Source organism: Perissodus microlepis, chromosome 17 (genome assembly GCF_051167445.1).
Source record: "Perissodus microlepis isolate ML-2025 ecotype Zambia chromosome 17, ASM5116744v1, whole genome shotgun sequence".
Taxonomy (NCBI): Eukaryota; Metazoa; Chordata; class Actinopteri; order Cichliformes; family Cichlidae; genus Perissodus; species Perissodus microlepis.
The window spans coordinates 32,437,281-32,451,829 of record NC_140477.1 but is presented as its reverse complement, the minus strand read 5'-3'; the positions used below and the strand labels follow the sequence as shown (position 1 = coordinate 32,451,829).

General features: G+C 43.2%; 1 protein-coding gene across 1 annotated transcript in view; it reads right to left on the bottom strand.

The window, feature by feature from the left end:
- Positions 1 to 513: 513 nt before the first annotated feature.
- Positions 514 to 14,549, bottom strand: part of ror1 (receptor tyrosine kinase-like orphan receptor 1) — a 131,391-nt gene continuing 117,355 nt past the window's right edge. The window contains exons 5-12 of the mRNA XM_084909877.1: positions 11,044 to 11,171; positions 9,585 to 9,902; positions 9,258 to 9,503; positions 8,951 to 9,153; positions 5,543 to 5,722; positions 4,646 to 4,873; positions 4,078 to 4,442; positions 514 to 3,879 (exon numbers count right to left, since the gene is read on the bottom strand). Coding sequence (XP_084766003.1) covers positions 3,177 to 3,879; positions 4,078 to 4,442; positions 4,646 to 4,873; positions 5,543 to 5,722; positions 8,951 to 9,153; positions 9,258 to 9,503; positions 9,585 to 9,902; positions 11,044 to 11,171 — 2,371 coding nt within the window. The 3' untranslated portion in view covers positions 514 to 3,176. The remainder of the gene's footprint in view (positions 3,880 to 4,077; positions 4,443 to 4,645; positions 4,874 to 5,542; positions 5,723 to 8,950; positions 9,154 to 9,257; positions 9,504 to 9,584; positions 9,903 to 11,043; positions 11,172 to 14,549) is intronic.

Below are 14,549 nucleotides of genomic sequence, written 5' to 3'. Positions count from 1 at the left end.
AGTTCTCATAGAGTAGCCTCTTTTCTCCTGGAATGTCCTCCATGCTCGTATGACTTTACTGGCAGACACAATCTGTATGTCTGTATATGTAGAACATTACATCTGTTATGACACTCATATGCTGGATGACAGTCACTCTGGTTCACTTATTTTTTTTTTTCCCAATTCAAGGTGAAAGATCTGAATTTGAGCCTGAAAGAAATGAAGTGAAGCAGACAAACACACACCCGGAAAGGCTACACAGGAGCCATTTTTTCATCTTTGACTATTATTTCCAACTGTTTCCAGTTGTGACTACAGTAATCAAACAGCTAAAGGACCCCACCACTTGGCCAACAGTGGTCACTGCAATTACAAGGCAAAGACATTCAAAACTGTTCTCAGAAATGGTGATTTGGTGGCCCCCAGTGGATTCACATTGCTATTACAAATCTGTATTCTTAAAACGCATCGATCATAGAACAGAAGCAGCGGGATTTACCAAACATTATTTAATAAATGATTTTGCAATACAAAACATCTGTGCAAAAATATTCAGACAAAATACAAAGCCAAGGCCTCTCTTGATCAATATGCATGTAAACCTGTTATGGGTACACTGGAATTGAAATATACATATACTTTTGTTTCTTCTTACCAATAAAAGACAAAAAAAGGCACTATAATGAATTTTTGCCAAATACAAAAATACCTAAACTTGATTAAGATTCACAGTCTTGTGTACAAGTGGTTTGTGCACTGCTATATTAGTACATAGACTACATAAAAAAAGATGACTGTAGCCACAATGACGGCACCCATTGGTTGAAACCTTCACTTGAGCATTTTCACTTTTATTATTTTATTCTATTAGACTCTGTACACTCATACGGTAGCCATGCCTTATACTTTTCTCTGCCTTATTAGCAATTTTGCTGTCAGTGACAGCATCCTTAACAAAATGAGAAACGTCCTGTATTAAATAAGACTTCACTGATGTCAAAAATCAAGTGAGAAGTGGACTGGACTGGAGGAGTCGCCCCCTGTTGGCCATCAGTGCAGACTGCGTTGGCCTTGCTTTTTTAAATCTGGAAGCAAAGTCCAGCTTATATATACAGTCTATGTTAGTATTCGTACATCATTTACATTGCTGGGGCTCATGGGTAAAGATGCTTAGGTAGCTCACTCTGCTTTAGAAAAATAGAATCACAAAAACACACAGAGAGGAAAGGCATTTGAAAAATACACTCTCAAATGATTTCAAATAGCATGGAAACAAGAGCACACCCTTCACGTTGCTAATAACAGCCAACCAGCTTCACTACTGACTCTACTCACTTGAATGCTGAGGAAAACTAAAGAGCAGTAGGATTTATAAAGACAACTGAATTTGATTTTGATGCCATTTTTGCAGCTACTTTTTTCTTGTTGCTACATTTCACATGTGTCCACTTACTTTACAACTCAGAAATGCACTTTATTCTCTGCATGTCCTCAGTAAAAACAACCCGGATGTGTTATTGCTGTAGTTAAAACATGCACTCAGGAACATTCGCACGATGTCACCCATAGATTGTTGACTTGACACATTACTGCTGGTTTTCTGACTTTTGTTTTGAGGGAATGAAAGAAGCTTCATATTTGGCCTCTCATAAACCATCATGGATGGCTGAGGCATAGTTTGTGCGGCTACGAAACTGAGACTCACCAAACACACTTCATCATCCTTCACTGGGAAACAGACTAAACGGTCAGAATTTTTTTTCAGGTTGTACTTTTTCTGTTAAAAGCTGCACGTGCTGAGCTACTTGTCAGAATCCTGTACATGTTAATACAGTCGCCACTTGGTGTGTTAAAAAGAAGTTGCAATAATATCGCAGCACACCTAATTTGCAGTATCCTTATTTAGATGCAACATTCTTCTGTCTATGTACATGGCTGAAATCTCATAAGCACCTAACTACTATAAGCATTATGCATTTGAACCCTTTTACTTTTATTATTCTTCCATGTTTTGCTTCTTTTGCTTTTTGCTTTTTTTTTTTCTTTTTGCACAATACAGACGTATAAATACAAAGAAGGGAACAGAACAGGACGAGGTATCCAAATTAAATTTTGACTTTTTTTTTTCCCATCTCCAAAATGAAATCCGTAAAAACTTTCGGAAAAAACATAAAAGACTGTATCCAATCAATTATGCGGCGAATGAAGTGTTTGCCCTGAGAACGGTGTGGGTTAGCTGTGGAAGGAAGCGAGTGCTTTGTGATGTCTTTTGTTCATCTGCAGGGGGCCCTCTTGCCAGCTCTGAAGTTAGATGCGATGTCTCCCGGAGAAACAAAACTGGGGGGGAAGATGTTGAAAGAAATGATACTTAAAGGGAGGCCGATCAGATAAACTTCCAGCTTCACTGTGTCCGGTGCTCTTGTTGCAGACGTCTCAGATAGTGTGATGAAGTTGGAAAATAAAAAAAACAAACAAACAAAAACAAAACACACATTCCGCTGTCATTCTCAAAGGGACTTCTTAGCACCTGCATTAGTACTTTCATAGCTGTTGGCAGCATGGGTATTATGCATGCTAACATAAATGTTACTGATTAGTTTATGAGAGCCAAGGAGGCATCATTTATTGGAGGTTACTCGCCGTTTCAATTCGCGCTCCCTTGGATATTTGATTTTTTGTGTTGACAAGCAAGCTAATGAACTAGTATAGAAAAAAAGGCACCTGAAAGTCATCACATGAATATCCATGTCTGCCTGACATCCTATAGGAAAAAAGTCCATCGAGTGGGAATTGTTTAGTTTTTTTTTTTGTCTGATTGGAACACAAACCGTTGAATAAGGCCACGGGAAGAATGTTTTCACCTTTAAAGTGTTTTACTTAATAAAAAGTTCATTTGAATACATATATCTTTGTATTTCATTCATTCATTCAGGACCTATGTACTGTATTTACACAGAGGTTAAAATAACATTTTCAAACCATGATAGTAAGTACGCCTCCTGTAAACAGTAAGGCATGACAGAGTCAGACAGCTGCTTATATAGCCTGCTTAGTGTTTCTTGGATACCCAGATGTGTGGCACGCTCCATCTCTGTTGGGTCTCGGTATGACCAGAGAAGAACTGTGACGCTGCACCACTGGCTGAAGCGCTAAACGTCTCATATCTGGGATCTAAGCTCAAAGAGGTTGAATATTTACAGGTCTGCAGTGATGACTGAGTCGTTGTACATCAGCACATCAGAGTCAGGGGTAAGCAGTGCTGATGTCTGAGACACGTGGTCCACCATCCCCTTCTGGGAGATTTGTCCGTACACCTGAGCTGACCCTCCGCCGCTCCCCGGCATGATGCAGTGGGACAGCAGCGGCGTGTTGGCGTCATGGTTGGAGCCCGTAGTGGACGGCACGCCGCTGATGTGACCCGTGCTGGTGGAGCCGCTAGCGCTGCTGGGGGAGCGGCTTTTGGGAGGGGGCAGGTGGTGCTGGATTACCCTAGTAGGCGGAGCTGGGGGTGCAAAGTGAGCTGGGAATGCTGCATATCCTGGCGGGATTGGGTATCCGTTGACTGGGATAAAGCGCTGGTGGGTTTGGGTCACGGCCATGGGCGTCCATGCTGGAACTGCACCCATCTGTCCCGGCGCGGGAATAGCCTGGGCTGGGTAGAGGTACCCCGCGGCGGCGGCAGCAGCGGCAGCATAGCGTGGGTTGCTAAGGTTGCTGACGGGGCTGGCGCTGAGCGAGGTGGTCTGAGTGGTAGCGTTGCCTCCTCCTCCAGAGGGCGTGCTGGAGCTGGCGTGGGACGACAACCCCTCCCAAGCTCGCAGACGGGCGTGAATATCCTTGAAGCGCGGCCGACGTGCTGGTCCTTCCTGCCAGCACTCAGTCATCAGACCATAAAACCTAAAAGCCAACAGAGTTATTTCATTACCACAAACAGCAACAATCAGACTGCTTCTAAAACTCTATTTGAATTGAATACACTAAACTAACCCTAATACCAGAGTCCAATAAAGACACTTGCACACTTGGGTTTCACCATTAGCTGGATGCACTATCTTCTTGTATACTCCTCATATTGCACCGGTAATTGCAACATACCTTGGTGGGCAGTCTTCGGGGCAGGGCAGCAGCTGCCTCTTTCTCACCATCTCCATCACTTCCTGGTTCGAGAAACCATAGTAGGGCTGTAGCCCGTAGCTGAAGACCTCCCACAGCACAACTCCAAATGACCAGATGTCCGAGTCTGTGGTGAACTTTCCCGAAGCGATGGCCTCAGGGGGCATCCAGCGGATGGGCAGCACAATTTTAGGCTGGAGGCAGTAGTAGTCTGAGGAGTAGATCTCTCTGGAGAGACCCAGGTCAGAAATCTTGACGTGGAGCTGCTCGCCTACCAAAATGTTCCGAGCTGCGAGGTCCTTGTGAACGTAGAAGTGGCTGGCCAAGTACTCCATCCCAGCAGCCACCTGGTTCACAATATTTAGAAGACGTTTGAAGGAGCAGTGAAAGGTAGACATTAAAACACTGATTTTAATTCAAAGCTTCTACATGAACGATTGAGATCCGTACATCAACATTTCGTGTAAATGGTTCGTGTTTAAATGGAAGGCACAACAGTACTTCTTCCACTACGCTTGTAGCCAACTACGAGGATGTTTTTAGATCCTACCTGTATGGCCATATGCAGAAAATCTCCATGATCCAGGCTGGATTTCACCGTGCCGTCCTCATCGCTGCTACAGCCGACGTCTGAGTGTGGCGAACGCATGATGAGGAACTCATGGAGGTCACCTTGGGGCAGAAACTCAAACAGCATGCAGACCGGCTGCTCCTGGGTAACCACACCCACCAGGCACACCAAGTTGGGGTGCTGAAGCTCGGTCAGCACTGCGGCCTCCTTTGATGAAGTTGGATAAATAATGGTGAATTTCAAAGAAACAAACAAACAAAAAAAGGTGGCTGGCAGGTTGATTTCAACATTTACTGGAAAAGTGGATATTTACAAAAGATGTGGGAGTTTAATGGAGAAACTGAGTCTGAAACTGTGTGGCTTTGACAGGTGATTATAAGAAGATCACCCAAGCTGGTTTCACAACGGCTCATTGATCACTTTTGAAACTGAGTCGATGGCAGTACCACTTTAAAACGTGGGCACAGTTCAGGTCTGCCTCACTTTCTGTAAATGGAAAGTGAGGATTACGTCTTACACATGCCGACTGCCTCAATCCTCCGTCACATCTAAATTTATCTGGACAACCTTCCACCAAGTTACAGTTTATTTTGGGAGCTATTTCCAGAGAACTCATCTACAGTTGAGCGGTTCAGCCGTCTCCAATCTTTCACCGCGTCTACCTTCTATAGACATACAACAAGCCGTGCTTGAAATCTTGCCTAGACGCCTTTCCTCTAAGAAAGCAGCCACATGTAGTTTTTAGCAATAGGATATTTTAGTGGTACATTTCATTTTCCAGCTCTACACAAAGACGACTGATGTGGCTTCATTATTGTATATATATATTTTTTTTATGTCTGTTGTAAAAACGTTTAATTTAGAAACATTTCTTACTTGCTGGAAGTCAGCCCACTGCTGGGCATTGGAAATGTCTTTGAGGGTCTTTATGGCCACAAGCTGGGCCTGGTCCATGCCCGGCAGATACAGATGACCTTTGTAGATCTTCCCTAGAGTACATTCTCCGAGCTCCTCCATGAAACGGACGGCTGATAAGGGAAGCTCCTTGGCCTTGCTCTACAGAAAGAAGAAGGAGGAAAAAAACGGTAAGGTGACATCAACAGGTTGAAAACACATTAAACAAAAATGAAATCATTACTTTCTTTGTCGGGTCAGCAGCCTTTCATCACCGCTGTCCTTGCAGGGAAAAGAAAACATGATGTCGCTGCTTTCAATCTGATGTAGGCGAACTGCCTAATATAACACCAAATCCGTGTTTGAATTGTAGAAGAAAAATAAAACTATAGGTCAGAGCTGATAATTCACGCAATCAGACTCGGCCCATTACATCAGCCCCCTAATCGCCCCCTTCACGCCTCTGGAAAGCGATGTGGGAAAATTGCGAAATCTGGCAACATGTCGCAGCTTAAAAATGTCATCTGGCTGACAGGTTAAGCAAAATTTGGGAAGATGAGGCAATTAATTCTCTTGCCAGTAAACCATAGAATCAGCTGCAACAATAGCAGAAAACAATGTAGCGCTCCCTGTGAGGGATGACTTTGCTTTTTCATCTTTTGGAACTCACTGAGGAGTGCTCTGACTGGAATGCTGGGTTACAGCACATCTAAATCCAACAGGAATGAGCTGGGCTGTGGGGTTAGGAGAGGGTCAGGCACGTTTTGGAATTCATTTAAAGTAAATTGCAGTCAATTAAATCAATTTCCTCATTAAGATAAAGAAAACGAATGATTCAAATGGAGAAAATGCGGTTCAGCAGGTTCCCACAAACACCACAGCAGATACACTGTGTAAATGCCATCTGTTAGAAATTAGTCACCTAATAAGTATATTTAGTGTCAGATTTCTGTGTAAAATAGTTGAGAGGAAAGCAGATCACTTGTTTAAGAATTAATGAGGATTGTTCATCAGATGCCCCCCCCACCTTACCATCTGTCAAAACAAAACCCGAAATCCAGGGAAAATGGCCTTCTTCAAAGGAAAGTTTATAAGAATTAATTTTTTATATTTTATGAGTGATTATTTCTTAATTTTTTAGGGGGCGAAGTCTGTGAGCTACACTTTTGAAAGTGTGAGCACAGACTTTCAAACTTCAGCTCAAGTTAATCCAATTTGGATGTCCGATCTCTAGCAGCAGCTTGGGAGGCCAGTAGAGGAGATGGGACCCACATTTTGTTTACAGCTTCACATGTGCAAAGCACATAATAGACTTTAAAACGGAGCAAATCAGCTGAACACTTCACAGATATTAAAGCCTGATTATGGGGGAAAAACACATTTTCATCCATCGTCAGCGCTATAAGTCCCAGGTATGATGCCATAACTTTTTTTGAGTCTCTTATCCAAAATTTGTGACGGTATTTTCATTTCTCAGTATGAATTATTACTTTTTTTTTTTTTTTTTTACATAACGTCTTATTACAATGTGTATCTTTCCCCTGATTTTTTCTTCAGGCAAATCTGTGATGTCAGGTTTCTGTGTGTGTCTTCTTTTTTTTTTTTTTGATCATTAAGATTAGTCTTCTTTGCAACCAGAGAACGACCACGGTTGATAATCATACCGACCATCTCATTAGAACAGCACCAACAGATGACGGTGGGGATGTTGGGGACTGAATATTTTTTATATAAAGTCGATGGTGCCAAACTGCCACTCATGTCTATGCTTGGGAAGAGATAAAAGGTGCAGAAAGGTTGGCAGAGATTTCCAGATTCCAGGAACTTTGAGATGAATAATGAAATTCCTCTGTGAGGACACATGCACTCACACACTCACACATGCACACTGTCTGTACGAGCTCTGAGGGGGGTGGTGAGTGTGTGTGTTGTGCATGATGTGAGACACAGATGTTTTTAGTTATGGGTTTTTTTCCCCCCTGTCTTTCCTCCCCACACCCAAACCCTCAGATCCTCCTCACACCACCACAGATTTCTATGTGTGTGTCTAAATGGACTGTCATAGGCAGTAACCCTTGGGTGACCCCCTGCAAGCAAAGCCTGTTAGGTAGCAGCTTAATCCAAGACAAAGCTGCAGATAATGAAAACAGGAAAGAAAGACATTTGACTTAGTAAAACGTCTAAAAGTCGGAATATTTAACCCATATAAAACGTTTTTAAAAGACAGAAATCACACAGCCGCTCCCTTTTATTAAAATTTTCTTGTAGATCTGTAAAATTTAGCTACAAGGCTGAATGGACGCATGAGGGCGGGGCTTTGGTAATCTTTCAGCTGATGGTTATGCAGTCTGCTATATTTCAGAACCAAGTTGGCAACAAAGACCATTTAAAATCAACTGTATAATTCCATGACTGCATGGCTGTCACTCTCCTGTAAACGTAACTCTTTGCAGACACAAGGTCTTCATGTAAACAGCAAGGAGAGACTCCCTTTTTAGGTCAGTGAAACATTTATTCCAGTCCCCCTCCCAAAAAACCCTCAGAAACAAAATAAAGCAAAGATATTAATGGATTCTGACGCTTCTGTGACATCTACGATTCTCTCCGCAGCTCTTCGCTGTAATACTATACGCCTTACCTTGAGCATCAGCTCAAGTGTGCCCAGCAATACATGCTGTCTAGATAAACCCCAAACCTCCGCCCTCAACCACCACAATTATGTGGAAAAAAAGATGCGCTTACATGATATGACAGAGTGTGCAACCTTGAAAGCAACATGATACTCATGCTGATGTGAGCTGTGTGTTTTACTGGGAGACCATGATATACATTACAAAAAAGAAAAAAGCTCCAGTGGTATTAGGATGGACAGAAGCATAGCAATGGAAAAAAAGATGGATTAAGTGAGAGGACCAAGGATAAGGAGAAGTGTAAGGGAAGGGTGTGGAAAAAGAGACAGTGAGAGATAAACAGGAGGGAGGTGGTGGGCTGCAGTTGAACATTCCTGAACCTGCTGAGCTCTGATGACAGATCTGATGCTTTGTCTGAGACAGGTCGTTTCCACACACACTCAAGCCAGTAACCCCGGCATGCCGTGACATATCCCTAATGACACACAGAAGGCTGTGCCAGTGTTTTGACTCCTTCTGCAGTCTGTTTGCATGCCAAACGACGGCCTCTTTACAGTCATCACACAACAGCGTGATGATGCACTTAGTGTCCACTTCAAAATCGTGAAGGTTACAGTGTTTAATTTTTGCGTTGATATTACATGTAAAAAGTGTTCTATATCTGCAGAAATAAACGGTAATCTGCAGGATTACCAGGAAGGCCCTCCGTCATTTATTCCCCACCCTGAGTGCCATCTGCTGTGACTGTAACGCTCCCTACCTTAGGCTTGTATGCAGTCGCGAGCATGGACATCTCAACGTTCTGGCCGCGGACAGGTTTGGGTTGGCGCGTCACGGGAGGCCTGGAGGACTTCTGGTTGTTGCGGCACACGCAGATGAAGAAGAAGAGCAACGCGATGGCTAAGGGGATTACCACGCTGGGAACCAGGATGTACAGGATCTCAATGCCAGACTCCTTATGGTCTACACAGATGGAACATCGAGAGAGGGGAATCATGTCATTTCACACGTCACACATGTGTCACAAAGGCAACATCGCAAACTACGATTTAAAACTAGCGTCTCACCACAGAGGGGTATGTCGCAGAGCTCCATTCTGACCCCCTCATCTAGTGTGAAGCACCAGGGGGCCTCGTGTTTGTTCCCTGGGTTGCGGCAGTACGAGTGTCCTCCGTTAAGCTCCGGGTAGCGTACAGCCTGGTAGTTGTGGCTGTGAGGATACTGGGAGTTCCACGGCTGACACTGACGCCCTGACTTGGTTATGCTTACCGTCCCTCTGTAGTCTACCCCACTGTTGTTATAACATTTGTGATCTGGTGGAATATGACAGACAATGATGTTTTAGCAGCGTCAACACAGTAAATCATTACAATTGCCACATGAACATGTCTCACTCTTGTTAATAGGCTCTGTCATAGGGATCCCGATCCTCAGACAGTTGGCGGCCTCGGGGCTGTCGGAAGCAGCCAGGTCATCGCAGTTTGGCAGTTTCAGTCTCTTCAGTATTATCGGGTTGGAGCGGGCGATGATGTACTCTGTTTTACACAAGTCGTTCTCCAGGATCTCGCATTCGTCCTTACAGAGGTCACGGGGTTTGTCGGACCCCGAGCTGCGGTCGCACGTTGGGAAGGCAAAGTGGCAGAGGGAAGGGATGGCGAACTGCGAGCAGCGGTCAGACAAATGGTTGGACGTCCCGATCATGGTGAAGGCCGCTGGGAACGAGAGAGGAAATAAAGAAGAAAAAAGGATTCAATTTCAGTTGCTTGAAAGTTGCTAAATAACGTAGAATTAGGAGACTGAATAAAAACAGAGAATTTCATACTTTAAATGCACGACTCGCGCACAGCGATGCTGTTCACTTATTGCAAACATGTGCATTGCTGCGGCTGTCATTATCACTACGGCGACTACGATGAAGAGGAGACGCGAATAAAAAGCGGCCAAGTGAACCTGACAACCATCCAAATGTTTCTCCAGCACATGTTGCTTGAGTAAAAAGGAACATAAAGATCAGTAAGTGTGACATTAAATTCAAGATGCTGAATCTGGACTCTGATATGATTTACAGTCCTACTGTTGGCCTGTTACGACTCTGTGGCGCCATAAATCTCAACTATCACTCGTCCTTGATGTTTCAGATCAGGCTTTGGATTCATGGCCTGCGTCATTCCCTGAACTGTTGCACGGATATAATCAATAATGACCTCTGAGGACAAACGCACGCATACGCATAAAACAAAAAGCACACACGCTGAGACACAGACGTGTAACAACACTGGAAACAGTGTGTCGGCCACATGTGATTCATACTGAGTGGTGAACTCCCTTTGAACTCTCTAAGTGACGTTCTGCTTCCTTCCTGGAGCATATTAATTATGATTACCTTCTGAAAAATCTGAATTTACACAAAGTTTTTATTGAATTACTACATCTTTTTTATTTTTAGCAGCAAATTATGTCTCTAAAAGACATAATTTGCTCCCATTTAATTGAATCTACCAAAAATGCAGGTGCCATCTGCCATCAAGAGCAAGGACAGAAGAAGAAGCGGCACTTATTCCAATTTTTCAAACAAAGCATAAACAAATGACTTTTGGCTCAAGACTTTTGCACAGTACTGTATGCCCTTTGGTCATTAATTGTGTTCAGTTTTCTTTCTTGAATCTGCAGGAACTAAATATTTAGTAACATGGAATCATCTTCATCAAGTTAAGCCTGTACACACTAACTAATCAAACGTTTCTCATGAATGAATATGTATTTATGATGGATGTAGAAGTAAATTTAATCTATTCTCAAAACATTAATTAGATTTGTGTTGGCTCGAAGGAGGTTTGGCCCGCTCAAACTCACCTGTGATCTGGGTCTCAATCTCCCCCTGCATCTGCAGCGAGTCGACAAAAATGCTGCGGTTGCCAATAAAGCGGGCGCAGGCTATGCCTCTGTACGGCTGGCAGAATCCATCTTCAGGAAACCCGTTGCTGAGAGGTCAGAGAGGCGAGAAAGAGAGGGTGCTTTTAAAGTTCGTCTGAACAACATGAATCAATTGCATCGACTCTTTCACAGGAAAACCACTAGAGGTCAGTCTACATTAGCATATCCCACAAGACCAACTAGTTCCACTTCTGTGGAGGGAAAGGCTGCTCCTTGCTGCCTTTGCTTGGCTACAGATCAGGCAAACTCAAAGGCAGATATCTAATACACATAAATGTCCTTATTCACAGTAAACTGCTTTAATAATTAATATCTCACGTCGGACTTTATTCGTGTTGCGTCAGAGAGTCGTCACTCTGAGCCACAATTTAAAACATATGAAAGGAGAAAGAGAGCAACCTTGTTTTTACAGCTATGCAACTCCACTCAGTGAGCTTCTTTTGGGGCATTTCTTTTAATTTCCTCGTTAATGTAACGATTCTTATCCCGCTTAACACAGTCATCACCATCCTCTCCCCTTTCTGTCTCACTCTCTGTGCTTTTTTATTCTTTCTCCATACACACATGGACACTAACACACACACGCACACACACACACACACACACACACACACAAAGCCCACGCTCACCGGCAGACCACTCGCTCAGTGTGAGATCACTTTGTCATGCGCTTTAAGTCATACCATATGGGACGTTAAGACCAGGCACAACCGCAATATGTGGTATAGGCGAGTCCACGATGCCACTGCATATATGAAGTATATCCTCATGGTGCAGACCTGCTGCCTGAGTAATGGCGAACAGAAGCAGCTAGACTATGACATTTTTAATATATTTAACTTAAAGTGCAGCCAATCACAGCTAAGACACAGGCCTCAGCTGTGATTGGCTGAACAATAACACCAATAGTCAAAGATTTCGACTCTGATAGGTAAGGTGGCCCCGAGAGGTCGATCGGATAGAAAAATGCTGAAAAAGCACACAAAATAAAAGTGAATAAAAACCCCAATAGAAATAGAAAAAAGTTGCTAATAATCACAAAACAACACACAAATGTTTTTGGGGAGACAATAATGTGACGGAAGAGTTTGCACAAATGACAAGCCAACAGTAGATGGCCAATAGCAAACTACCTACAGTATTATATGAAGCGTGCAATTAAAACAACAATATAACACATAACACTGATGAATCCTCAACTGCTTTTAATGACGCCTCTGTATTTTTTGATTTCTGTCCGTTCTGTGGCTGGTCCATCAGATTATTGTGTCCCCAGAAACATTTCTGGATTTTGTTTTTTCTACTTCTGTGTTTTATTCAACTTCCGTTGTGTTTTCTACGCTTTTTCTATTTACTTAGTGTTTCCTTAACTTGCAGTCTGTTTGACCTTTCAGGGCCACCACATATGGGGGTTTAAAAAACACTATTGTGTAGCAGCCTAGTGAGAATTTAACTGCTTCTCTACTTCTTTTGCACATCATTCTTTTATTACAGCTTTACAGAAACGTCACTTTTGCTAATGAGAGTTGGATGGTTTACAAGAGATGGTACAAAGTGCGAAAAGCACTAATTTTACTCCACAAGCTGTAAAAATCACACACACATTCCCCCATCCTGGTTTGGTGTGAGTGTGAGGTCAGTAGGTTACCTCTCTCTGTGGAGTGTTAAGTGACTGAAGGGCCAAGGTCAGTTAACCCCCTTTCCCTGTCTGTGCAGATCTTAAATGGGCTTTCCAGACATGGACACACACACACACACACACACACACACACACACACACACACACACACACACACACACACACACACACACACACACACACGACTACCAGGGCAGCGGTCTGCATACTGCCGATTCCTCAGAGATAGGGTAACTTTACAACTTAATGCAGGTTTAAACAGATTTTATCCCTGGAATATGTAATTTCCTACTAAAATATGCAGTAATAATGACTTCATGTTGCGGTGGGCCTGCAGAGGGCTTAGCACCCCTTCAACAAGCCGCAAATGCACAAACTGATACTCCTTTGGATGTTTTTCACCCTTTTGGGGAAGAGCTGCCTGTGTTTAGGTGAAAGCAATACAGGGAGTGTCTGGTAATTGTAAGCAGTAATAATTGAATAATTTGAGAGACTTACAATTGGTTAGGTTCCTGCCATTTTTGAACGTAATGAAGCGGAACATAAAAAAAGGTAGCTCTGGCATGAGAAAACATACACAAACGGGATAAAGAGCGAGGGCTGGAGTGTGTCCAGGCAACCCAGAGGTTAGTTTGGTTGTGCGTCACAGAGAACGGTGGACACAAACATCCACACTAGCATGAAGCCACACACAGACAAGCAAATGACAAGGGAGAGGAGACGATCCACCGCAGTGCAGCCAGATCCCCGCGGGCAAATTATAACTACTGCAAGTCAGAACGCCCTAAACCAAAGTGGCTCAGCTCGAATCCCAAGTCGCCCTCACTGGACTTCCTGTATTTTAGCTTCTTTCACTGGTTTCCAAATCAACGTAGCTTCCAAGACCATGTCTAAGAAGATGATTAAAGCATCTCATCTGGTAGGGAAGGAATGGATAACAGCATGTTCGAAGAGCGATAGACACATCTACGAAAACCTAATCACTGTGAGACATCTGAGGTTTTCCGAAAACCTCTCTCTGTGTTTTCGTGTCCATTTATTTTCTCATGTGTTTGTGTGTGTCAGTGTAAGCTATCCCGAGCAGGGGAAAGCTAAGCGCGGTTGCTATTTGTGTAAACAGTGAATAACTGTTCAGGCCTTTGATTTTACACACTAACGCCACGGGCCCTCTGTATAATGTTTTATAACAGTTAATTACAAAGGGAGCCTTCTCCGTTCCAGACTCGATCTATAATCCAGATATAAACAGAAAGACGAGCCTCACCACAGAGCCTAAACAAGGTGCTGAAGACACTGATGCATTGTCCAGTTACATTTTTTCCGACCTCATTATTTATTCAGGGTAAGAGCTTGCTGAGCAGCCATGGTCTTTTTCCACCCAACACCCAGGTTAACATCCACAGTATTAAATAGAGACTAGTATTTACCACACCTGTGTGGTAAATACATTTGCACAATAGGTGTGTAGAAAAGATATAGAGTTCAACTCATGCGATTCATATGTGATTCAAATACTTATTTACTTTTTTCACGCTCTAAATAAATAAATAGGGAGATGGATATAAATGGAACATCTAGCTCATGTGAGCTACATGAAGCGACCCTGAATTGGACAAATGGAGGACGTTGGATAGGTGGATGGTTGTTGAAGAATGGAAGTACAAAAACACCTACGTACATGTTGTTATTACCTGGTTGGACCCCATTATAACCGTCCTTTCAAAACAGCTTTAATTCTTGGTGGCACAGATTCAGCAAGGTGCTGAAAAAATCCCCTGAGATTTTA